Source organism: Palaemon carinicauda, chromosome 44 (genome assembly GCF_036898095.1).
Source record: "Palaemon carinicauda isolate YSFRI2023 chromosome 44, ASM3689809v2, whole genome shotgun sequence".
In the NCBI taxonomy this organism is placed as follows: domain Eukaryota; kingdom Metazoa; phylum Arthropoda; class Malacostraca; order Decapoda; family Palaemonidae; genus Palaemon; species Palaemon carinicauda.
Genome location: NC_090768.1, coordinates 27,819,413 through 27,847,353, shown reverse-complemented (window position 1 = coordinate 27,847,353; position 27,941 = coordinate 27,819,413). Strand labels below are relative to the sequence as shown.

Sequence of the window (27,941 nt, the reverse complement as noted above, 5' to 3'; positions counted from 1 at the left end):
TCGGCGATATTTGGGAGGGAGTAGTGATCCGGTTCTATCTGCATGTTTAGGTGCCTGTAATCCCCCCACAGACACAGAGAGCCATCTTTCTTCTGAATAATGTGTAAGGGTGACGACTATGGGCTCGAGCCCTTTTGGCAAAGGTCTATTTCTTCCATTTTGGCAAACGTTTGTTAAGCTGCTGCCAAAAAATCCAGTGTCAAACGCCATAATCTGGCAAATACTGGGGGCCCGTCATCTACATATGGTGATAAATACAGTGTTTGCCGGGAACCATGGGCGTTTGATGATGTTCTGGAGGGAAAACTTCCTTTTATGAGGTTAGGAGGTGGGTGTACGCATTCGTGGGTGCACTGATGTGGAGGGTGAGGTCATAGTGGGCTTGTTAGAGAGGTGTTGATTAGCAAGATTCAGCGTTGACTAGCCATTGATGAGCAACATAGACCAGGAGCTGATAATGTGAAAGGAAATACACACTGAGGATTGGCAATGTGACGTAAGCAACAAGAAACTTTTAGATATTTGATGCTTCCAAATGATAATGTGAGGTTCTTGTAAACATGGGTGGGTATCACAGATCCATTAGCAGTTACTAGGCAGAGTCAGCAGATTTAACAAACTACATAGTGTCCTGGCGAGTGGCCTCGGCAGAACAGAATGGCAAGCACCTGTGTCTACCAAAAATTGCACGCCTGAATCTGCATCATGTAAAAAGAAAAGATTAGTGATAGGGGAGGCCACCGCCACAAGAGATGTCCTACTTACACGATTTTTGGCCACTGACAACAGCTTGAACATTTCTTCATAGCAGCCCCGAATCTGGAGTGGTAGTAGCATAACTGTTGCCGATGGGCGTCAGGAAATGGCTGTAGAGGTCATTGGTTGGGTGGTGAGTGAGTGATGGATAGTGGGCGGTTTTTTTGCCTCTCTGGTATGTCACGGGGTGGGCTACTGTGCCCTACCGCATTCACCTCAGCTTGGGTTGTTGTTGAATAGTTGTCAACTTGGTTAGGAGTGGAGGCATTGATGAAGGTCTTGGAGGTGGTGAAGTGACTGTCCATATGGGTGTCGACTCTGATCATCTGGTTCTTCATGGTACAGGTAGGTGCCGTACCCATAGGGCACGAAGTATATTCACTTCATGAGGAGAGCTGTCTGCAGCAGATTCCAGGTGAGCGATACTGGTCATTTTCCTGATGGCGAGCGAAGCCTTTTATTTTCCCAATGGTTATTGAGAGAGCTGAAAAATATTTGCTATGTGGCCAGCGAGTATTGCTCCAGGAGGTTGAAGGCATTGTACATTATTGGGGTATCCCCTTGCTCGCACAGGTAATTGGAGATTTCCGGGAAAGTGTCCTTGGGGATTGCTGCGAGAATGTAATTTGCTTTGCTGCTTGACTGAGTCACGCCCTTGATGCAAAACTGGACTTTAGCACACTGGAACCAGGTGAACGCTTCTCTGCTGGCAGAGGATGGTAGTTTCAGGGGTGTGGTGTTGATAGTAGAGTCAGTGTCATAGGTCGGCACCATCATAACATAAGACAGCAGTGAGGGGGAATGTGGGAGGGAGCTGGGCACTCTGGTGGTCACCAGTGTGTGAGGCACCTGTTAGGTGATAATTGAGAAGCGAGGGGAATGCCGCTAAACTTTATTGAACAATCATTGACTTTTCATCTAGTTACTTGCAAGCAAGAACATCACAAAAATTCAAACATGAAAAAGCTTGTGCTAGCATGAAAAGACAGTTTGGTCTATTAACAGTGCAGGGAAGAGCGAGTGATAGAATGATAAATTAAAACTGTTACAGTGTACAAGAGTGTATGAAACACGTGCGGTATAAATCCTTAACAATATAAAGATAGTGAGAAAATTCTGATTGAGAAAGGAGTTAGACATGGAGAACCTATCTCTCCCAAAGTATTCACAGCTTGCCTAGAATTCTTTTTAAAGAATTTAGATTGGGAAACGGTAAGAGTTATTATTCATGGGGAATACCTTAGCAACTTAAGATTTGCAGATAACATAGTTTTGTTTAATGAATCACGGGAGGAACTGCAAAAGATGATAGAAGATTTGAATAGAGAAAGCAGAGATGTAGGACTGAAAATTATTATCATTAAAACTAAGATAATGTTTAATGAAAATCCAGAGGTTATGGACGAACCACTAGACCCCAGAGACTGTTAATGAATATATGATTCTCCAGGACATGAGAGACTGAAATTAAAAGAAAGATAAGCATGGGAAAGTGATCTCATGATAAACAAACTGAGATTATGAAGTGACCTGGGGGCATTGCATCAACGTTAATTCGTCCTGGGGGGGGGGGGGGGGGGGTGTTGTTCCGTCGGCGTCAGTCCGTCATTTTTATCCCCCAAAAGTTGCATTTTTTCATGTCATTGCACCATTGCGTTGCTGCCGGATACGGTAATCTTAACTGATTATTCTAATTTACATGAAACATCATGTATATGTGATTGAAAATACTATACAGTGAATAGATATTTCACAATTCAATTGATTTTTTTTTATTTATATTTGATTTATTTTAATAATTTATTAATTTGTCTTTGATGTTAACTGATTATTCTAATTTACATGAAACATCATGTATATGTGATTGAAAATACTATACAGTGAATAGATATTTCACAATTCAATTGATTCTTTTTATTTATATTTGGTTTATTTTAATAATTCATTAATTTGTCTTTGATGTTAAAGGTAAAAATCAGCCTCATCTATTCTTATTTCATTATACATATTAATTTAGTTAGTCGAGTACTTTTATTTTTGTTACTGACTCATAATCATAGTATCACAGTAGTACAAACTTAAACTACAATCTATAAACTATTAGACTAATACATTATAAACCGTATAATAAATAAATTCAATCCTTTAAATAGCAGTAGATTTTAGTTAAGTACATACGGTAACATTCTCTCTCTCTCTCTCTCTCTCTCTCTCTCTCTCTCTCTCTCTCTCTCTCTCTCTCTCTCTCTCTCTCTCTCTCTCTCCAAATTTAGTTTTTACTAGAAAAAGAGAAGCCTCATGAAAACAAATCAAGAAAAAAAAAAGGAAAATTGGTACTAAAGCAAGATGATTAGACGAACAGGATGGAACTATCCAGCAAGATCTGAACGTAAAGGATGATCAGAATTTTGAAAAATCTTATGCAACATGCATAAGGAACTAATTGAACGACGGGGCCAAAGATTAATATCTAGATCAGGAATAAGAAATTTAATAGAATGTAAGTTTCTGTCCAACAAATTCCGATATTGAGGAGCTACTGTACTTGACCTACTTACAATCATACTTTGAGTTTTGTTAGGATTCAACTTCATACCCCATAATTTGGACCATGTACTCAATTAATCACGGGGTTCGTAGTCTTGACGTGAATATAGCTTCTTCAAGAAAAACGATCTTATATTTTCAGTAAATAATATATCTCCGTTTAGATGATTGATTTGAATGATCTGTTGTTAAGGATTATTACAAACTTTCAACTGATTCCTGGCTTAAATTACCAAACAAATTCATTTTCCATACAGTTTGTTACATTTAGAGCTTCAATATAACACTTCGCCTGTATCATTACGATTTTTAGAAAGTTGAGTTGATAAAAACTATTCTGTATAACTTTTAGTGATACTGAAAGGTAATTCAGATTTATATTACGTCGAATTGTGTCTTATTCGAAGAATTAGTTTTGCCTTAACAAGAAAAAAAAATGGCGGACATGGCGGACGGTCCCCTTAAGTCTTATGATACTTTTGATTTTGGTAACAGTAAAATATCAGTATATCCAATTCTGCAACATTGGGCTATCCACCCATGTAGGTAAAGCTCATTATTTCATTATTTTAGGTACATAAATTTTCCTGAATACAACCTCAATATGAGATGGTATGCAATCAACAAAAAGATTTTAATCGGTAAAAAAATTTAATTTGTGACCATGATATCGTAGATATTTACCTTTGCATTACAGGTCAGTTGGCACTCATGTTCGGCTTCAAGGCAGCAGCAGGCCAGATTCAAGGTCAACAACAATCACGGATTCCCTTCGACGTTCTGAAATATCCCTGGATCCCTTTAGGAATTTCGAAGTGAGTGACCTGACCAATTACTCCATGACAGATCAGCGATGGACCCTGCAGAGGTAAATATAACTCAGTTAAGAAAACTATTCTGAGAGGAAAATAACGCATGTATATTGTAATTTAGTCTAGTGTTGGGATAAGGTGTGTTACTTTAGAAATTACATCTCTCTCTCTCTCTCTCTCTCTCTCTCTCTCTCTCTCTCTCTCTCTTTGTAAATATATTCGACAGGTATATGTATACAAGAATTGTCATTGACTTTTATCTTTCTTCGTGGCTAAACGGTACGGTCATTGTCATACAAGTATCCTGAACCAGGGTTCAGTTCCCGGACGGTCGGATGCTATTGTCTTTGAGTGATTTCGCCTTGGGACTCTGATCCCGAGGTCGGTAAGAGAATCCAGTTATTAATGCATTAAAATATTTGGCTTATTTGAATATGAAAAGACACGTCTAAATGTGTAAAATTTATCATTAATCGAATGCCATGTACAAACCTACCAATTAGCTACGATTGTGAAGATGGGTTGATTTCATATATATATATATATATATATATATATATTTATATATATATAATGTGTATATATATATATATATATATATATATATATATATATCCATATATCCATATATAAATATATATATATGTAAACATAAAAATCACTCTAAAAATATATAGGAGACACTACTTGAGAGAACCTAATACATACCAGAAAGATATCAGGCGTGTTCTGTCAGGCAGAACACGAGGTATTCATGTAATTCTTGGTTGAAAATTTTGACTTCAGTTTATGCATTTCGTTACCTTTTTTATTTTTTTTTATTTTTTAGGAAGAAAATTGGCCTGAAACGCAAGACAAAGGGTGTACAGCAAAGACAAAAGAGGAATTTGCAATCGAAAGACATAAGCATCTCATTTATATTGTCCAAATTCACTAGAAAGGAATGCTTAAGGTAAGTAACCATTTAAAATTTTGTTTATGATACATTTTTTTTCATCCAGATAATTGTTTTTTTATTATTGTCAAAAATATTATAAACATATTTGGTTGTTCATTCCAAATATCAGTCAGTGTTTAATGGGAAAGCAACAGTACTATTCATATTCCTGTAGGAAAACTATATGGAATATGTATTGGTCTTCATAGTAAAAGCTGACAGGATAAAAGTGCAAACAAGATAGTTACGAAAATGAACATAAGGGATAGGGATTTGAGGATTAAGCTTCTTTAGAAAAGGTACAGAAATATAGATGGCAATAACAGGATACAGTAATTGATTTTAAACATAGGTGGTGACATAAGTCATTTATTCAACTATACCTCAAGCACCAACTTTGGTACATTCTTGTCAAGAGATTTATAATGATAAAACTTATCTCACTGAAGCCTGGCAATTGTTTGTTTTATCAAATTTAACTCATACTGTGGTATAGGAGCCAGTAAAAGATTACGATATAGATGAGCAAGTTCATTAAGAGGTCAGTGTGAAGCTCTGTAACTTGTTGAAGAATCTCACTACTTAATGATATATGAGTCAAGGCTCTTGTTCTATTCAAATTCTTTTATTTTGTTTTGTGTTTATATGCCTGATTTTACTCATTTATATTAGTAAGTATTCTAAATAAATCGTTTAATTTTCATTATTTTCTTTACGGATATGTTTGGATATAGCCATTTTGGGTAGTAGTTACAGCAAGGCTCAGGATAGGAGCTTGATTTCTTATTTGCTAATAGGCTTCTTTCAGAAATGATTACTATTATTTGCTTTAGTTGATTAGTAAGTGTGAACATTGTTTCAGGTATGTCTATAACCCAGAAGGTTCATTGCCAGAAATATGTTACTGTGGTCTTCGACAGGATGAACACATCCCTCTGACTCAACTGTTGAGACCTTTTTCCAAGTCTAAATCTTCTGGAGTGAGTTTTATTGGAGTCTTATGGGCAAGCTAAATAGCTGATGAATTTATTCATGAATAATTTATTGTGTGCATTTAGAACGTGGTAAAACTTCAAATACATATACTGCGCTTGATTATATCTAAAATACTCAATAATATTCAATATCATTGCATGGTTAAATACATATATTTTTTTTTTCATTGAAAATACATTTATTTTCAAAGAACCCATCAAGTTTCAAAACGTTGCTGGAGAACCCAGAAAAGGAAGCTGATAACAATAGCTTGACTTCAAATATGGAAAGGGTCTTATCAATTGGGAACTTCAGCAGTAGGTCGAAATCATTGTTTACAAGGACAAATACCTTGGCACCCAGTGAAATACTGGCTAGACAGACTCCTACCATCCCTGATGATTTACAGGTAATTTACCTATTTTTTATTGTGTTTCTTGAATTGATGAATAACTTTGTGAGCAGGATTTTAGATCTGTGCTACTTTAGCTATACAATGATTTTATCATATAGCAAATATTCGGTTTTTAGCTGTTGTTTGTTGCTATCACATTTTACAAGGGTATTATCAAAATAAAGTATTTACGCTAGCTTTTTTTACTATCATAAATTAGTTCATTCTGATTTGCCTTTGAATAACAGGTAAGTGACACTAAGAAATAAAAAAACGCAATAAAGAAAGACAAAAGGAAAGCAAAAGGAAAACTAAAAAGATATAAGCTAGAAATCAATAAAACAGGGGACTGCAGGGAGGCTGCAAAGAAACTTTAGTATTTCCTGCAGTATACCACTTGATGTTCATTAGACAGTAGCCTACTAAACTTCCTAATGGTGTGCTGTCCCACAAAGGCAACATTAATGCGGTAAGCGTTTTATTTTACATATACTTTTAAAATGGATAAAAACAAATATGTTTTATCTTACGTACACTTATAAAATGGATACAGCAAACATATTCTATTTTGCGTACACTTATAAAATGGATAAAGCAAACATATTCTATTTTGCGTACACTTATAAAATGGATAAAGCAAACATATTCTATTTTGCGTACACTTATAAAATGGATTAAGCAAACATATTCTATTTTGCGTACACTTATAAAATGGATAAAGCAAACATATTCTATTTTACGTACACTTATAAAATGGATAAAGCAAACACATTCGATTTTACGTACACTTATAAAATGGATAAAGCAAACACATTCTATTTTACGTACACTTATAAAATGGATAAAGCAAACACATTCTATTTTACGTACACTTATAAAATGGATAAAGCAAACACATTCTATTTTACGTACACTTATAAAATGGAAAAAGCAAACACATTCTATTTTACGTACACTTATAAAATGGATAAAGCAAACACATTCTATTTTACGTACACTTATAAGATGGAAAAAGCAAACACATTCTATTTTACGTACACTTATAAAATGGATAAAGCAAACACATTCTATTTTACGTACACTTATAAGATGGAAAAAGCAAACACATTCTATTTTACGTACACTTATAAAATGGATACAGCAAACACATTCTATTTTACGTTCACTTATAAAATGGATAAAGGAAACACATTCTATTTTACGTACACTTATAAAGTGGATAAAGCAAACACATTCTATTTTACGTACACTTATAAAATGGATAAAGCAAACACATTCTATTTTACGTACACTTATAAAGTGGATAAAGCAAACACATTCTATTTTACGTACACTTATAAAATGGATAAAGCAAACACATTCTATTTTACATACACTTATAAAATGTATACAGCAAACATATTCTATTTTACGTACACTTATAAAATGGATAAAGCAAACATATTCTATTTTATGTACACTTATAAAATGGATAAAGGAAACATATTCTATTTTACGTACACTCATAAAGTGGATAAAACAATCATGTTTTATAGTAATACAATAGAGAACCACTAGACTAATACGGTATGAAAACTTCAAGTAGCTTCACTGTTGTCCTCACCTCTCAACTTGGCATTTGTTGCTGCCAAAACATATATCACAAAAACCCCTACTATTTTATCCTACTTTATTTTCATTGACGTAAATGCTAAATGTTTTAAAAGAATGATTGCATAGGTTATGTTTGAAGGAAGAAGGTTCGGGAAATGCTCTGAGTTTTGTCAATCTTCATTCACAGGTCAAGCCTTTACCTATATATTTTTTTTTTTTTTTATGATAAACACAACATCAAAACTTGAATTTCAACGATGATTTCTTTATAAGTGCCCATAAGGATATTAATATAGACGATGATGATAATGTTTGAGGGAGTATTACAATGTAATGACATTATGAAGTTAGGGCTACATGTAAGTACGGCTAATCTATATATTTTGCGTAAAATCATGCTAGCCTAACTATAGCGCTTATATTCCATTTATGAATTGTAACTTTACATGTGCACAAAACATTCTAGATATTATTTATATTTAACTACACCCTTGATACTTCTATTTGGAAATAGTAGATGTGTGGTTTTCTATTCCAGGTGTGTGTAATTTTTAAAAAACCTTCTAAGTTTTGTATGTTGAAATAAGTGTTTTTCTTTTTTTTTATAATTTTTTTTCTTAGTCTTTAGAACAAGGGCATAGCGATGGAGGGCCACCCTTAGAACTGCTACTTGAAGATAATCCTATGATTCACAGAAGAGAGTACAGGCAACGGCAGGATACTCAGGTACGAGGGAAACCTTGAAGGATCCACCTCCTGCGTTCTTAAAAAAATATTACAAAAGCTGAGCTAAAGAAATTCTATACATATTTTATGTAAAAAGACAAAAACGATTCATAAATATTGCGGCACAACTTTGCAACAAGAGATATAACACTAGTCCATAAGGAAGAAGACTGCTATGGCAATTGATACCGATATTTATTTTTATATATAACGTAACCTGTTTTGAATTGGTTAACATTTCGCTTTTAATATTTCCTATCCTTTCTTTTCTTTACTTTACGTGCCTAATAGTATTTTGAATATTACTGTACTTTTGGCTTGAAGACTTATCCTGACTCTATATAGAAAATTGAATAAAGACAATAACATCAAACCTTTAATGGTAAAAGGGAAAATGGCCCTGTGTTTTGAAAGCATACAGTATAACTTGCAATGGAAAATTATTCTCTCTCTCTCTCTCTCTCCTCTCTCTCTCTCTCTGTTTTGAAAGCCTACATTATAACTTTCAATAGAAGATTATTCTCTCTCTCTCTCTCTCTCTCTCTCTCTCTCTCTCTCTTTGTTTTAAAAGAATACAGTATAATTGCAATGGAAGGTTATTCATTCTCTCTCTCTCTCTCTCTCTCTCTCTCTCTCTCTCTCTTTGTTTTAAAAGAATACAGTATAATTGCAATGGAAGGTTATTCATTCTCTCTCTCTCTCTCTCTCTCTCTCTCTCTCTCTGTTTTGAAAGAATACAGTAAAATTGCAATGGAAGGATATTCATTCTCTCTCTCTCTCTCTCTCTCTCTCTCTCTCTCTCGGGATTTATAAAATCTAGTAGCCTCTTGAAGTGAAATATACGAATCATAGTACACAGAATGCAATTAACAAATGGTAGTGTTTGTATATGAAAACCTGATAAAAGAAGAGATAGGGTCAGAGGAAAAAGGAAAAGTCTTATTGTAATGGTATGGAATGCATTTGGAAAATTGATTGCAGAGAAATAAGACATCTGGACCATGCCGTGAAAATATTAGAACGGTGTTTGAGGAAAGGCTGTGAAAAGCTTAAAATCTATAACTGTCAGTTTTGCTTCATGATAGAAAAATAAATAAGGGAAGCAGCCTTTATAATGAGACAAAGAAAAAGATATTGTATCTCGTATTTCCAGATACTGACATTAAAAGGGCAGTTGGCACCAGAGAGACTCAATAAAATAATGTTATTCTAAAATAATAAGAGATCTAGAGTGAAGGCTGTAACAGGGATAACAGAAAAAAAGATGAATTTTGGTGCAAGAAAACGGGTTCTGCTAGTTAATTCATGCAGGTGACCTAGTGTTATGTGCAAACCCTAGAGGTGGTAAAATATTTAAAAGATGAAACATCGGAATTGAGGAGAGAGGACTGAAAATCAACATAAGGATTGCAAAGATAATGATGATTGGAAAGGAAGCTAAGGAAGCAGTGCAATCAATGAACTTTTCGTGTTGCAGTGGAAAAGTTGCTGGGGTGAACTGTTTACTGTGTACCGAATGCAACAAATGCATAAGGGTGTCACAAGAGATAAGTTGTATTAAAAAATTACATGGAGTAAGAAATCTTAGATGCCACAAATGATAAAATGAGTAAATGGAGAAAATAAAGAAGTTAAGAGTTCTGTTGTAGGAGGATGGCTTGTTTGACAAGAGGTTAGAGCTTTTCTGTTACATGGTGACACACTGGACTTGGAAGTTGAGAGAGCAACAAGAATGCCAATTGTTGCAGCAGAGATAAAAAGAAGTCAGACTTCTGGCAAATAAGTATTCCATACATAAAGAGAGCAAAGACTTTTATGGTACAAAAGCTCTGTACTACTCTGTACCACAAAATATGTGCAATGATAAGATAAGGGAAGATTTTGATAAGTCATGACCTTACAATATAAAGGCTCATAGCTGGATTATGGAGGGAAAATTGTATTATGAATTAGCATCTGATGAAGATATGTAGTATCCAAAAGCAGAAAAAAGGAGAAATGAAAGATTGAGATAGTTTGGACTTGTGATAAGAAGGGATGCAGATCAGTTGGCCAGGAAAGCAGTAGATAGGGAAGTGAAAAAACAAAGACTTGTAGTAAGGATCAGGAAAGGATTGTAAAAAGGGTTAAATGAAGACCCCGGCCTGATGGGAGCTAGAGAAATCACAATACAGGGCACAGGCGATTGGAGAAAACTCATTTCACACCTAAACTTCTCAGGGGAAGAGCTTACATAAAAGTCCTATTACTGATGATGTATTTATAAGGTTGTATTCTCTTCTGACAAATTCTTGTTCCTCATTTTCAATGAGATAATATGGGTGTTTGTTGATATGTTCTGTATATAGATATGTTTAACAAACAAGACAACAGCTTAAACTAATTTGAATGAGCTCTGTTTCCAGGATCTTAACCAATCAATAGGGGAAACAAGAATACCTCCAGTAGACAGTAAGTGGTCACCCGAAACCCACTATCGACACTTCCAAACCAATGCTTATGGAAAGATTGAATTTATCAATGAAACGACAGGTAAATATTTTCAACTCTATCATATTCTGTCATTGTTATTGGGGTTTCTCAAAATTTTTGTTTTATGTCACTTAAAGATTTTGAAAATGTTATGTAATAATATATTTTTGTTAATACAGATGTTTGTTGAAGTATTTTGTCACGTTACAGTAATTTTGATTATTATTATTATTATTATTATTATTATTATTATTATTATTATTATTATTATTATTATTATTAGCTAAGCTACAACTCTAGTTGGAAAATCATGATGCTATAAGCCCAGTGGCTCCAGCAGAGAAAATGGCCCAGTGAGGAAAGGAAACAAGGGAAAAATAAAATTTTCAAGTAAAGTAACAACATTAAATAGATATCATCCACAAGATGTTGTGTTATAACATTTTCACACAGGAGGTGAAATGGTCTCACATATTAACTGGTCAATAAGCATTTAGCTAATATGTCTTTGCTTCAGCGTTTGTAGGCTATTACCCTACATGCCATTATTTCATTTGATCGATATTAGTCCCCTTGTTAAATTTGATGTACTTCATGCATTTCCACACTGAGAAAAATGATTATTGGTCAGAAGAAACAATTTTCCCACATGAACATCTTGAAGATTGTAGCATGAAATAAGTTGATAATGTATTGTTCCAGTTAGCTGCCTCAATCAATTTATGTATTGTCCTTCTTCCAAATAGAAATCTTAAATATCACAAGTTAGTTACTTTTCACAAATTGCACAATCAGAATGAGTAGTTGGGTAGATATCATATTCGAGGTAAAAGTCTAATTGTTTATTCATGTCATAATATTGCAGCATTTCAATATTTGGTAGTAGATGCCCAGTGGACTTTAGAGTTTGTAAAAAGATATATTTTTTAATAACCACCAAGGCCAAATTGGAATGCACTTTTGTGTAATTGAAAAGTTACTTGGGTTTAATGATGTAAAAATTAAGAACTTGGCGGATTATTTTGATCATAACGTATAAATAACGTAAAGTTGTAATAGCCTATTGGAAATATTCCTGCCATAGCCTCTGTACCATGGTCTTCCACTGTCTTGGGTTAGAGATCTCTTTCTTGCTTGAGAGCACACTCAGGCACACTATTCTATCTTATTTCTTTTCCTCTTGTTATTTTGAAGTTTTTATCCTCTTGTTGAGTTTTTATAGTTTATATTTGAAAGATTTATTTTGATATTATTGTTCTTAAACTTCTCATCTAGTTTTTCCCTATTCATTCCCTCACTGGGCTATTGACCCGGTTGGAGCCCTTGGGCTTATAGCATTCTGAATTTCCAACTAGGGTTGTAGCTTAGGAAATAATAATAATAATAATAATAATAATAATAATAATAATAATAATAATAATAATAATAATAACTGGAGTTCGAGACCCGCTGAAGCTCAGTAGTTTCTTGTAGCATCCATCCTTGTGAGCTAGGGATGGGGCTGGGTTTAGGAGAGCCTATAGCTTTACATGCTGAGTCATCAGCAGGCATTGTCTGGCCCTCCATGATCCTACCTTGGTAGAGAGGGATCTTTGGCGCTGATTTTATGTATATAGGGCATTGTCTTACTAGGGTATTATCACTGCTCCGTGCCTCTGCCATTCATGAGTAACCTTATAGAAATAAAAGGAAAGCATGTTATATTTATGAAGATCCTTGAATATTTGGTAGATGAAGAATATTAATGTAAGTATACTGAAATTAACGGAAGTTCATGAAACATAACAGCCAGTATATTTCTCATATAGTTTCTTTAGTCTATCATTACTCTATTAACATATGACATAGATAAATCACACAAAAACTATTTAATGGACATGAATTGGATAATGGTTTGGAAAGATAAAATGCTAATTTTGTAATGAAAGGTTTCTAATATAAAGAAAGGGACTAATAAATGGCAAAAGGTACAACCGCATCAAATAGCTAGACTTCCATCACATCTCCTTAAGTAGCTAATTTACTTAAAGTTGTTTTTTGTCCTGACATGTTTTTTTAAAAATATACAACCCCACTATCATTCATCGCACAGGGTATAGAACCCTTTTTTTTATATGAATCATATTAGAGGACCTTGTCTTCCTTCTCACGTAGTGATTAAGTTATACAGAGGGGTTAGTATTTTTTATTAATAATCCACTCTCGACTCAGTTTCACTATTTACAGTTCAAGAGTTCTTTCAAAGTATCCTTGAATACTGTCACATTGGCGCTTGGCTAGCTATCCATGTAATATTCAATTATTTCAACTTTTGGTAGATTAGCTAATAACAATAAGCCAGGTCCATTATTGACAAACTCCAACATATAATTAGTATGTTATGAAATATAATTAATTTCAGTGTTATATTAAAACCTTGTGAAGTTAGTTTCTGCTAATTATTTTGTTGTACTTCCCATAGGTTCTAACAAACCAGCAAAGTATGTTCGTTTAGCTGATGATACTTGTATGGAAAGCGTCCTGACTCTTCTTTCTGACTATTGGCGACTGTTGGAACCAAATCGACCACAACTTGTGATATCTGTCACAGGTGGGGCTAAGAATTTCAAACTTGATGGAAAGAAGAAGGAGATTTTTAACACCGGTTTAATCAAGGTAAATAAACGCCATAAATCATCATCATCATCATCATCTTCTACGCCTATTAACGCAAAGGGCCTCGGTTAGATATCACCAGTCGTCTCTATCTTGAGCTTTTAAATCAATACTTATCCATTCATCATCTCCTTCACGCTTCATTCTCCTCAGCCATGTAGGCCTGGGTCTTCCAGCTTCTCTAATGCCTTGTGGAGCCCAGCTGAACGTTTGGTGAACTAATCTCTCTTGGGGAGTGCGACGAGCATGCCCAAACTTTCTCCTTCTACCCCTCATGATCTCATCCACATTTGGCACTCGAGTAATCTCTCATAGTTTTTAATCCCGTCCTGCCATTTAACCCTAATATCCTTCTGAGGGCTTTTTTCTCAAATCTACAAAATCTGTTGGATATTGTTTCACTGTCATACCATGACTCATGTCCATATAGTAACACCGTTCTCACTAAACTGATGTATAGTTTGATTTTTATGTCATTTCAGGTGGTTTGATTTTCAAATTTTACTCAACCTAGCCACTTACTGATTTGCTTTTTTCAATCTTTCACTAAACTCTAATTCTAAAGAACCTGTATTGGAGATCATGGTTCCTAAGTATTTAAATGATTCTACCTCATAAATCCTTCCTCCTTCCAATGATATTTCATCTTCCATTGCATATTCTGTTCTCATCATCTCTATCTTTCCTCTATTTATCTTTAGCCCAACCTCGTGTGATATTTTATGTATTCAGGTAAGCAAGCATTGCAAATCCTGTGGTGTTCTGCTAATAAGGACAGCATCATCAGCATATTCTATGTCTGCTACTTTCCTATCATCAATACAGTCCAATCCTTCGCCACCATCTCCGACTGTTCTATGCATAACAACATAGGTGACAACACATTCCCTGGGAGTAATCTGTTGTTCACCGAAATTCATTCGATAGGACTCCATTAACATTAAATTTGCACTTACTATGCTTATGAACAGACTTAATTAAATTCACATATTCAAGAGGAATTCCATAATAACGTAGGACTCTCCACAAAATTGGCTGCTGCATACTGTCAAAGGCTTTTCCATAGCCCACAAATGCCATCAAAAGTGGATTTCTATATTCTATGCAATGCTGTACGTTTCAAAATAAAACTTAGGTCAGTGCAACTTCTACCTTTATTCAATCCTGCTTGTTCATCTCTCAGATTTTCATCAATCTTTCTCTCCAATCTCTTTAGAATAAGCATACTATATATTTTCATAATTGACGTAAGTGTAGTTATTGCAATCAGTTGGGTTTCCTTTTTTTGGCATTTACACCAACACTCCTACCTCTCATTCATCAGGTTTTGGCTCTTCATGCCACATTCTACAAAATAATCATGTAAGTATTCTGAGGGTCACTTCATTTTCAGCCAATACCATCTCGGCAGTTATTCCATCGTATCCAGGTGCTTTCCATAAACGCTTCTTGTAAATAAGAATGTTACACTTCGAAAATGTATATTAGTTATCTAAAAAATGAAGTTGCGTGTAATTAGCTTTTATAACACAAAATAGTTTTTTTTCTCTTCTTTGTTTTTATGGTCTGGATATGAGAGGTTGCGTGGTAGGAACTGTTATAATAGATATGTCCGTATGGAAAAAAAAAAGTTTTTGACTACAAAAAGTCAATTTATTTATCACTATCCCAGAAATCACGGTTAAACTGATCATAATTTAGGCTAAAGGCCTAAGTTTAGAATGCCCATGCAAGTTTGCAAGGGCCTGTAATACCCTGCAGATCACTTCAAAATTGTTTAATTCATAAACCAAGGCTCAGTTAGCTCAAAGGGTTGCCTAGTGGAGTGGGAAATTCCACCAAGTAAGAACACAAAAGACCATTTACAAGATAAGTAAATATGAGCATCCCTTGTGCATTCCATTTATGAAAGTATAATGAAGAAATAAAGAAGTAGAACCCATCCATTTGTGCATAACATTTCTGACTCTCTTTAGCAGTGGTAAGCTTGTGCCGCGCTCAAATTAGAAAATATATGGTAATATTATGTCTGAAAAGAACTTATGTGGAAAGATCCCTAACCTCTCACTATCACCTATTTAATATGCTACCTGATATGACTTTGTTATAGAAATAACCTGCCTTATCCAGTGAAAAAAAAAATTGTATTCTTATAACTTACTACAGGTAGCTTGCTAGACTTACGAAAGAAAAATCCTGGACTTTTCCCATCTAAACGGTTCTTATCTCTTTAGAGGCACTAGGTAGATCAAAAGAATGTCATAATTTGAGGCCAAAGAAAAGTCAGGCATAACAATGGGAATAGTCATACAATCCTGACAATTAGTTGCGTGACTACAAAATCAGGAGCAAACTGTATCTGATATTTCCAGCTCTTCACAATAGCACTTGTAAGTTCACAGAACCATAAAGAAATTACAAACGTAGGTTATTAATCATCAGGACTCTACAATGGCTGTGGTCAGCTTCTGTGAATATACCCAATATAAAATATATAAAGCCAAACAGTTAAAAACAGTACAACCAACAAGCAAGGAAAAATTGCATGAATGGAAACATACTCGCCTCTGCTAGATAGCTAACAGATCATTAACTAGTTAGCGCATAAAGACAATTGCATAGACTCAATACAAAAAGTTTAGAATATTAATCCAAAAAAGGAGATAATGAATATGAAACATAGATTATACACTGGAATGAAGGGAAGCTTGGTACAACATGAAACTCAAAAGATCAAAGAAGAAGTGATAATTGCTTACAAAATCTGATATTTTTATATTAAATTAAAAAATAAAAGAGTAAAAATCTAAATTAGTGATAAATTAGTAATAAAAGGAAAATTTTGGAGGGAATTTGTATTTTTCTCTAACTACACAAACCTTACTCCTTTATATCGGAGAGTGATAACAGTGCAGGCTGGAATACGGCAGTTAAAGGATTTAACGAGGTGTAAATAACTGGCTGGTATTTGCCAGTCCAGTAGCTAGAAGGCAACCGTCTCCCTGCTTGCTCACAGATAACCACTTCGATTGCACCTGTGACTTACTTGGGGGTCGGTGCTGATGAGCAAGTTTGAGTAAGGGACTTAGGTTTGTATAGTTAGGGAAAAAATACATATTACTTCCAAATTTGTCTTTTGTTCCCACATATATGCAAACCCTCATCCCTTATATAGGAGACTCATCCTTAGATGAGAGGAAGTCTCAGTTTCAACTGGTTGAAAGCTTATCCCAGAAACTCAAAACTCTTGTATTGGAAATGCTGAAAAGTTAAGGGTGTTGGCCCCTCGTGCACCAGAGGTTCAGCAAACACTCAAATGTACACTGCCTTGGTATCAAGGGTTGTTTTTTTAGCTTAAATCTCTTGTGTTGTAAGAATTGGTTAAAAGTTCATTCTGGATTTGTTTATGTCCTCTGCAAATGGCATAGAACAGCACTGTGCTGAGTTGGGCTTACCTGCAGCGAGACACAGTTCCAGCCGGCCAGGCACTTGATGTTGTACTCCGAGAGAATGGAAATTGAAAGGATAAAAAGAGGCCAGTCACTCCTTACTTTCCTCTCAGACTTACTTGTAACCTTTACCCTCAATCTGGAGCTAATGGTGCTCTGAGAGGAAACAAGGTAGCTATACCATCTGTTGTACTGCTACAACAGGCCCTAAAGAGAAAGTGTCTACGTACCTGTGAGTCGCATTCTGCAGGTAATGGGCAGTAAAAGTTGTTTGACGTTTCCATATCTTTGCATGAAGAACCTGTGTTAAAAAGAGATTCATTTTAAATGCCAGTGAAATACTAATACTTAAGATCTAATGTGCTCTGGCTTCAGACTTGAGGGAGGGGAAATGGTACAGTCAAGGACATCCTGTAACCAAGAAAAAATTTTCTTTGTAACTTTCTTCTTTATCTTACCCGTACTAATGAACAGGTGTTGCAGGTTTGCTCTGATTGCTTGAGTTTGTTTGAGATGGCCCCTCAACGTTCTTATATGACACAAAAACAACTGATCAGGATCATCGGTTACCTCTCGAATGCTAGCAACCTGAAAAGATAGAAACTTGGGATCCGGAATAGACAGTTTTTTTGGGGGTGGATTTTAACAACAAACTCAAGGATGAAGGTGAATGAGACTGCCTCCAAGCTCTTGAATGAGTGACGTGGCAAGAGAGACTGTGGAGCTCACCAACATGCTTTTCCAGCAAGAAAACTACATATAGGCTAACATCTCTACCCAAGGCATGTCCCAATGGTTCAAAAGGTGCTCTCTTCAAGGAGCGCAGAACTTTCACTACATTTTATAAGGGAGGTCTCAATTTGACTGGAGGACAAGTATGTTCAAAATTTTGTTTTATCATCAAAATTTCTACCAAAAAAGAAAGGTCTACTTCCTTTAAGGGGCCCAGCCGGTATGCCAATATATAGGGATGTATGACGAAAAACACAAAATCATGAAAAAATTCACTGAGTTTCGTATGGCAATGGAGAATGCGTATACAAAATATCTTGTCAAAATTCTTCTTATTTTCATAGTTACAGGGTAATTGATAAAAGTAACCCAATAAGGTGAAAACATTGATTCCTACAAGAAAATGCAGTATTTCTTCTATTATCGTAAATTTTGATAATCATAACATATTAATATAAAAAAATTGTGAGCAATGGCATCTGTATAGATTCCATGAGTCACAGGACGAAGTATTACACCCTTCAGCCATCAGTGCTGGTACACGTTTGAGTTTGACCTCTGACATTCACTCTTTTTTACGTATGTTTTTTTCTTGGTTTCGGCAAGAATTTCATCATGCCAAAGAGGAAACAGACAATTTTAACATCTTTCTAACATAAGGCAGAAGAAAATTGGCTATAATAAAAGTTCAGAAGTGGGTAATATCAGCGGAATTAGCAGAATTACTGGTGGAGAAAGAGAGAGAGGTGGGGAAGGAGGAGCGGCTGACTTGCCTGACAGGAGCCAAAAGAAGCAAGATATTGAGCAAAGTGATCTTCATTTACTATTAGATTATGATAAAAAGCATTGTTTTGGTTTATTGATATCCGAAAAAGAACATAAAATTCATAATAATCATGATTTGTTAATATTGCCTTTGAAAAAATACAAAGGAAAACTTTGTACGCCAGCATCTCAAATCTCTACTTATTGACATTCAAATTCTATCTTCTGCCTTAGTTTTAAAGATATAGCATTGAAATTTGGAATATAACTTAGAAAGACATAAAACAATCAAATGTTGCCCTTTTTTGCAATTTTTGTTTCATATTTTTTTTCTTATTTTTTTCCTTGAGTTTTAGAGTTTATTTTTTCATCATAATGAAAAAATTCATATCCAGCAAAAGAAATGATTTAAAAAAAAAAAAAAACTCATCAGGTCTATATAGGGTAGTAATCCCAGGTCTTAATATTAATTATCAAGGGAGGCGATGGAGTTTGGAAAACATTAATTTTCAGGATAAATCGTCCTAGCGTTGCAAAACCAAAGATCAGGGGCAAAAATCATATGTAGTTTGAAGATGTCCTAAGTCCTCTTATTAAGTGGTATGAATGTCAAACTCCTGTCCTTAAAAAACGTCATTAACCGGCTGGCCCCCTTAATCCAAAGACTTGGCTTAAGGCTGAGTGATGGCCTTTTACTGTGGAAATGGAACAGAGTTTGTCCTTGCTGAGATCAGGTAAAAAGTTGGCTGTGAGTGGAATAAAGGCTCCAAGAGGAGAGACACTCCTCCTACAACATCAACCACAGAAGATGGCCTACTTTGCCTGATATACGAAGGTGGAGGAATGATGAAGGCACCCAGACATCTCGCATGCAACTTCACACAAAAAGCCTTTTTCTGAGAGGAGATGCTGGATAACCTTCATGTGTGAAATCAAAGGCATTCCACTACTTCGTGGAACAACCTGGCATGTGGTTGACACAACAGATTCAAGAGCTGTCAATTTCCTTGGAGTCTCTATCAGCAGAAGTAGAAGGTCCGTGTTAGTTGACCAAGAGGAAGCGACACGATACCTCCTTGTTTGTTGATATAGACCACCGTGGTGGTATTGTCACTCAGCAACACCATCAAGTGGTAATAACCACTGATGTAACACAATGTGCTGAAGGAAGTGTGCTCTCCAACCTTCCCTGGATGGATCAGTGAAGAGAAGGAATTCTATAGGTCAAACTTGGAGTGGGACTCAGTACAATAGGTTTGAATTATTCAACTACTGATTGGCACCAAATGTTCGAAGAATGTGAGATGTCCCAGGAGTCACTGCCATTGACGTGTAGGTAGATGGGACTGTCCCAGGAAGGGTAGATATACGCCTCATAGGCGAGACATTCTGTCCTAATGTGGGAAGATTCTTCCGAGGATCGTGTCAATGTCCATCCCGAGGTTGGTAAGTATCTGTGTGGGCACTAACATAGACTACTTTTGACTCACCGCAATCCCCAGATTACGACAAAATTAAAGAAGTCTGTCTAAGTTAAGGAGGAGGTTTTCCACCTAGCTCGCTATTACTAACCAGTCATCTAGATAGCAAAGAAGACATTTGCTGTTGGCATGTGTCCATGCGAAGACAAGTGTGAAGACTCAAGTAAAAGCTTATGGAGCCACTGAAAACCAAAACAAATTACTTGTATCTGGTATACTTTGTCAGCAACAAGCACCCAGAGGAATTTCCTGGATGAAGGACGTACCAGGATCTGAAAGTAAGCATCCATCAGGAAAATTGTGATCATGAAGTCCATGGGCCTGATTACTTGTCTGACCATAGCTGTGGTCTCCATCGTGAATGAGGTTGAAGGGTTATAATATTATAACTATATTTTTCTATAACTAAATAACGATTCAAAAAAGCAATAGCCACACTTACTACTATAATACTTAAAACTAAAGAAATCAATAATGGCAACAACATTCAAATAAACCACTCCCACTCCAAATAAAAAAACACTTTTTAACCAAACTTAAAATTAAACCCCCCCCCCACAATCAAAATATGCATATGAGGACACAAACATTGTCCACATAAGCCCATCTGTCTTTAAAGGTACTGTCACCACCACTCTGTAGCAACATTACACAATGGCAATACTGACTTGCAGTCAGTTCTACTGAACACACAATCAGCGTTTCATTTTAAAATTCTTGAAGAGTAGTCAGTCAATTTCTGAGCCAAACAATACTCATCATCATCATCATCATCATCATCAGTAACAGTACCAGCAGTAAACAGAAATTTTATATATGTATGTATGTATGTGTGTATATATATATATATATATATATATATATATATATATATATATATATATATATATGTGTGTGTGTGTGTGTGTGTGTGTGTTTGTGTGTATTTACAGTATAGACCGGGTGAACAATCATAATCCAGTTCTCAAGAGCAGTCTAATGTTGTCCTTTATAATACATATTGGCCAGCACCAATCAAGTCCACAATCAAAGTTATCTTTCCAGAGGAGGAATTATGGCTGTTGAAAATAAATTAAAACTTCGAAAGCTGGTAGAAAAATATAACTTAACTGGCACTCGGAACACAGAACTGCCTCTAGCTGCAGTCAATCAAAAAAGCATTCACCCAAGACATTCATTACTGTCCTAACCTAGCGACAAAAAACTAAATTATACCAAGTCTTTCTCGAAAGGATTTCTCGAAAGGATTTGGCAAACCATGAAAAACCAATAAAACATAAACATAAAACACTGGTCTGCTACATTCCCCCCCCCCCCTTACTTTGCCAAATCCTTCACACAGCACCTACCTACTTTTCTTCACTACCCAGTCGCAGTCAGAAACAGGACCTTTCCTTCGAGTAACTGGGCCTTCATATACTCTCCCATTCACTTTTTCCATATCACTATTATTCATTGTACTATTACAACTCCCAAATATACTCCTATCATCTGATATATTATGCGCTAGCCCATCTACCTCATTATCATCTGGCCCTAAAAACTCACTTATTTCCGTCAGCGATTCATCCATGTCATCAAAATCATTTTCAACTTTAACAAAAGAATCATTCATGCTACTTATCATTCTCCTATTTCTCAGTCTCACGTTTATCATACTTTCTTTTACATCATCCAACGAAAAATTACACATCCTATAAGTATCATTCATACTCAGTCACGTTTCATCTGTATTAATACATTTATCTGCCATACTCACTTGTACATTTCCACTCTTGTCATGCCTATTCTGATTCCCACTTATGCCTACAAATTTTCCCTGTACTTTATCCTCAATAAAATTGTTCGAACTCCTCTTTTTACTACATTCAACTAACACTAATTGCTTAATTTCAAGCCCTAACTTCCCCCTGGCTACTAGGTTCATTATTATTAGTTTTTAACAAATTATTCATCTAATTTCCACGAACATTGATGGTATTCCCATCAAACTGAACCCTCTTGATAATAAGTTTCCCGAACATCCCGGCCTACTTAATCCTTTCTTCCTCCATACCCTTGCTATATGCCCATCTACACCACATTCAGTACACTTAGCACGCTGTTCCTTGCACTTCCTCGTATAATGCTCATCCTTAACACTATTTTAGCTAACCATATTTGTTAGATTACACTTACATCCACTCACTTTATGCCCAGTAATACCACACCGATAACATTTAACCACTTTCTCTTTCTTACACTCGCTAATACAGTGCCCTATCTCACCACACCCGAAACATGCTCCTGATGTCCATCTACATTCAATATTTTCAAGTCCTATTTTCCCACACTTATAGCACTTCTCTTCATGGATATAATTACCTGACCTACCCCGCTGTGCACTTGCACTCCTATCTCTCCAAACCTGGTTTCCCTGTTTAAACCCTTCATTTGTCCTTACAGGTATTCCTACATTACTTTCCTTAACACTCCTATCTGAATGGTCTCCCTGGGAGATCAAGAGACTCTGTGAGTAGCCATCTCGTGTTCCTTCTTGGTGGAGTGAATTGCGGTCTATTCCTTTTGCATCTTCTGTTGAGCAAATCAATTGGGATGATTTGCAAATCAAGGAATCCGCGATTCTTCTAGGGGGGAACTGGCTTCACTGCTACTGGGGCCGAGCTAAGAGATGCCATAGGAGTCACCTTCCTCACCAGAGGTCGTCTGGAAGAAGCATGACCAAAGGAGACACTTTTAGGTGGCTCACAAGAAGCATGCCTAGGTGTGGGTTGCACACTGGGGAAGTGAGAATGCAAGGAGAGTTCAGTTGAAGTGTGTTTAGATTGGGTGTTTATTATGAGATGCGTATTCAACAATAGCTTACTTAGGAAAAGCCTTACTAGGCGAAATGTTTTCTAGAGGGAGAGCAAGCATAGCTATAAACTTGCTATTCAGCGACTTCACGAGAGCTACGTGCTGGAGACTTGTATCTTCTGGTTTTGCGTGTTGAGGAATAGGGCCTAGGAGAATTGTATCTTGATGATGTGTGCTCGTATAGAGAGCGCGTAAAGCTAGTGCGTCAAGAATGAGCATGTTTGAGTGAGGCATATCTAGAGCTAGCGCATCTGACTGAGATTTATTCAGGTGAGGTGAGTATACTTGAGGTGTGGCTGGCCGAGGTGAGTCTGGGTGAGGTGCGTCTGGGTGAGGCGCATCTGGTTGGGGTGTGTCTGGGTGTGGCACATCTAGGTGAGTGTGTCTGGGTGAGGCACGTCTAGGTGAGCCATGTCATGGTGAGGCGCTTCCAGAAGTTGAGGGCTGTTGAGAGTCTGAGTAGTGAGGCGATCCTACTCTGGAGAAGTCACTCCTTTGCAAGGTGTGTGAGGTGGAGGCATGTCCACGAGAAATGTCTATAGAAAGCCTAGAGGGAGGAGACTGATTTTTTAAGTTAGTCTGCAATCCTCCTTAGGAGAGAAAGGATCTGACAGAGATTGACTAGCAATCCTGTAAGCGTACTTCAAAGAGCTACGCTCCAAAGGAGAAGCCCTTCGATGATGGCGAGAGTTATGCACTCACTTTTGGATCTTGAATCCTCCGACTTTTGATGACGAGAAGACAAAGGGCATTGCTGACGAGAAGACCTCCTGGTAGAGACATCTCCGTCCAAAGCCTCTGAGGATGGAAGAGAGGCTGATGCAGAAATAGGCACAGATGCAGAATGGCCAATGTTTTCGTGGGCTGAGCTGGTAGAGACAGCTGCTGGTGTTCAGCTGAAATGGCCTGCTTTAAATGTTCCTCCGAAAGGGAACCAGTCAACTCCAAGGAGGGACACAGCAATGGTAAGGTGTCACCTACCTGAAGAGTTAATGGGTGACTCTGAAGAGGAGGCCCTTCCATTTCTCCAAGGGAAATGGCAGGCATCCCATACCCTGAGGCTTGCCCCAGGTTACTGTTGCAGTAATTGCAAAGAAGGAACCTGTGACAAATATTCCAATATTCAAGGATTATTCCGCTAAAGGAAAAGGGTCAGAATGAAGAGTACCGGGAGTAGAAGAAGCAAATCTGGCTTTCTTTGACAATGAGGCAGACCAGGTTGGGGGAAAAATTCCTATTCAACTTTTACTTCCTGTCATACCATTAGCAGAGGGTGTCCCCACACTGCAGGAGTGTTTTCTGTAAGAGGTCAAAGCCCATGAGGATCCACTGCCCTAGCACTCATGAAGGCACTGCAGGGCCTTTCAGCATGTCCATCGGCATCCTTGACAAACACACAGAACACAAAAACGCTGGAAGAAAGAGAAAAAAGTAATGATTAATAAGTCTTCTGCCAATATCCACGGAGCTGGAGAGACCGTCAATTCTCATCAACGACTGAAATCAAAGTGAGTTGTCTGTGAGCAAGCAGTCGCCTCCCAGATACTGCGCAAACATCTACCAATCAGATGTTTACACCTTGTCAAATCTCATAAATCCTGTATTCCAGCTTGCACAGTTATCTTTCCCCTAAGTAAAGGACGAGGGTTTGTATATGTGTGGGGACAAATGTAAATTAAAAAGACGGGGTTCTGAGGATACAGGGTTGTGAAAATATGCATGGACCTGTAAATAAGGCAACAGATTTACACACGATGAAGTGTCTCAAAGTGCAAGTTTTGAGTCAAGCCATGTTGATTTCCACCATTTGTTTCTACTGTGTCCCGTTTTTATTACAAGGTTTCCTGTATATCCGCCAATAACTTGTTATCTCATTTCCTGGCTGACCCTTAATTAAGGCAATTAAGTAATTATGTATGATTCCACGTTTCTTCCTTGCCTAGTTGCATGATTTTGAACCTAATACCCTGTTTGTTCATATCTTACTGCGCAGGAAAAGGCTTGATAAATGAGAGAGAGAGAGAGAGAGAGAGAGAGAGAGAGAGAGAGAGAGAGAGAGAGAGAGAGAGAGAGAGAGAGAGAGTATGGTGCGGCCCCGGCACACCATAAAAACGAATCACTTCAAACATAACCTTGAAATACCCATGCTAGAATAATTATACGAATGTACTCTTGCATTGGACATCATAGTTATTTTCCCATCTAAGTTTCAATTTATGATATATCTGGTATCAGTTTATTTAGGATTTTATTTCATGTGAATCGTAATCATTACTCTAAATTCAATGGCCAGCATAAATATGCGCTTCTAGCTTATGTAGCCATATTGATTATTTAGACAGTGCTATAGTAGGCCAAATGAAAAGTTAACCAAGGCTTTATAGTTTAATTTTTTTCTTTAAATAGTTAAGTGTTAAAAATGTACATATCTATCTTTTAGGTTTTCTTAATTAAATGACATATCCAGTATGTTCAGAGTTCAATAAATTAGTTTCCTAGATTAAAAAGAATACAGCATGTCTTAAGTCTATTGTACGATGACAAGTTCTGTAACAAAAATAATATTGTGCCTGTAACAAAACTAGGTAACTTTACAATTTTTAAACATTAAAACTTTCAGAGTAATATAAAAGTTTTACATAAGAATATAGTTCCTGAAGTTTTTATATTATAGTGAAAATTTGAAATATGCAATGATATTTTTTCATTCCCTCGCTCATCAGGCAGTGAAGTCAACTAATGCTTGGATTGTGACCGGTGGAGTGAATATTGGAGTGATGAAGAGTATAGGGGAAGTTGTGAACCAAGGGCAGTACATTGTCAAGGTAATCAAGAATTTAAAAGTTTTAGTTATCCCTTCTTATCCAAAAGAGAATGTAATATCATACTAGAGTATTGGATAAATTCGGTGCAAACGGACATTTTATTACTAAAGTCAGTTTTGGAAATACGAGTCTTATTTTCTAGCACTAACAGTAGTGATGAAATTTGTATCACAACTATTTTTTCTGATATGTTTGAAATATATCATGTAAAGACTTAAACATTAGCTCTTCCTTAGTACATATATAAGGAGTGTCTTACAAATTACCTTTTTATAGTTTTTTATGCAAATAAGATTGCTTTTGACAATCTTTGGTATGTAATACTTTCTTTTCTATAATTATTCCAGGTCAAAAGGAAAACATTCTTTGCTGAGGTAAGTAAATGTGTTAACTTTACTATTTATTGCAATATAAAATTCTTGGCTTACCAAAATGTGCTGGTCATGTAGGTTTTTGTTTTGTTCTAACAATTTCCTGTTTTACTTTCTACTCAGGAGAAAAATGTCTTGGTAAGAGGCATAAGGTGCATTGGTGTAGTCCCATGGGGATACATAGAAGGTAGACAAAAGCTAATCAATGAAGACCCTGGAGAATTCTCCCAAGTGAAGTGAGTATTTCAAGGATTTATCGAAAGATTCACTGGAACCCTTTAGTTCTAAATCAGGAATATTTCAGAGTATCGACAACATTATCTAGGAAACATAATCAGTAATGCAAGTGTTGATTAAGAATTCAACTCGGATAGGAAGTGAACTATAAGACTTTACTATGCTGTTCAATTAACCTGAAAGAATGTTTTTTTTTTTTTTTATATAAATCTTTTTATGAAGTGCACTTTATTTATCTCGATGTTACATATTATTGTAGACTGCTTAGTTATTCTATTTGTTGCTGTTGAAGCAGTTGTTTGTTAATAATGTAGTTTTGACTCCTATAAAACTTGAATTAGTTTTGATGACCTTGTTTGACCTAGATGCAGTAATTCATCTTAAACACCCTTTTTAACAACTTTAGTTAATGCCATTTGAGAAGCATTTTGTTTCAGATTTTAATTTTGCTTCTAAAATAGTTTGTGAATTATGAAGAGTTCTTTAAGGCTTAAAAGAGCTTCGGCAGTGAGCAGCACTATCTTTTTTTCAGGTATAAAGTTCAAGAAAAGTCTCGACCCCATGAACCCGTGTCCTTGAATGGAGACCATACGCACTTCCTCCTTATTGATGATGGATCTAGAAATATGTTTAGGGGCTCTGATGATTTCAGGTTAGTATTTACAGTATTTTTGGTGAATGTCAAATATATCTACCATATTTTTTTCGAGTTGCTTAGCAGGAAAAACGATAAGTTGAATATTTTAGACTTTAGTTGTCTGCATGTTTTTTTGTTTTGTTTTTAACTATCCATTGTGTTCATTGTTATATGTTAAAAAGTTTGAAAACAGTTACTGTACTTAAAAGCATTATTCTTTTGTCTTTATTATTGTGAAAGTAATTAGTTGTATTAATTTGGAAAATATCAAATGATTGTTAAAATACATTCAAAACAATTAGATATCCTTTACAAAATATTTATTTGATGGTAATTGTTTTACTACTAATAGCTAATCCATACATGTCAATATTTTTTTATTACTTAAACTTAAAATAAAAATGTTAATGTTTTTTTCAAGCTAAAGTATTTTTCCTACGGGGTACTGATATTAGATGCCTTTTGCATCAATTATCAGTTATCATACAGTTTACTATTATTATCATTCTTACTAACTAATTATAACCCTAGTTGGGAAATCACGATACTATAATCGCAAGAGCTCCACAAGGAAATACCCTAGTGAGGAAAGGAAATAAGGAAACATAATAACGTGCCTGGGTGTACTCTCAAGCAAGAGAACTCTAATCCAAGACAGTGGAAGGTCATGGTACAGAGGCTATGGAACTACCCAAGAGTAGAGAACAGTTTTAGATTCTGG

The 27,941-nt window shown here is 36.0% G+C and overlaps 1 protein-coding gene across 1 annotated transcript in view; it reads left to right on the top strand.

The window, feature by feature from the left end:
• The first annotated feature begins 3,748 nt into the window (after nucleotides 1-3,748).
• The window catches only part of LOC137634361 (transient receptor potential cation channel subfamily M member 4-like), a 112,834-nt gene continuing 88,641 nt past the window's right edge, over nucleotides 3,749-27,941 (top strand). The window contains exons 1-12 of the mRNA XM_068366758.1: nucleotides 3,749-3,849; nucleotides 3,980-4,171; nucleotides 4,945-5,067; nucleotides 5,915-6,032; nucleotides 6,239-6,436; nucleotides 8,636-8,740; nucleotides 11,146-11,272; nucleotides 13,674-13,867; nucleotides 25,874-25,975; nucleotides 26,323-26,349; nucleotides 26,470-26,582; nucleotides 27,116-27,235. Coding sequence (XP_068222859.1) covers nucleotides 3,749-3,849; nucleotides 3,980-4,171; nucleotides 4,945-5,067; nucleotides 5,915-6,032; nucleotides 6,239-6,436; nucleotides 8,636-8,740; nucleotides 11,146-11,272; nucleotides 13,674-13,867; nucleotides 25,874-25,975; nucleotides 26,323-26,349; nucleotides 26,470-26,582; nucleotides 27,116-27,235 — 1,520 coding nt within the window. The remainder of the gene's footprint in view (nucleotides 3,850-3,979; nucleotides 4,172-4,944; nucleotides 5,068-5,914; nucleotides 6,033-6,238; nucleotides 6,437-8,635; nucleotides 8,741-11,145; nucleotides 11,273-13,673; nucleotides 13,868-25,873; nucleotides 25,976-26,322; nucleotides 26,350-26,469; nucleotides 26,583-27,115; nucleotides 27,236-27,941) is intronic.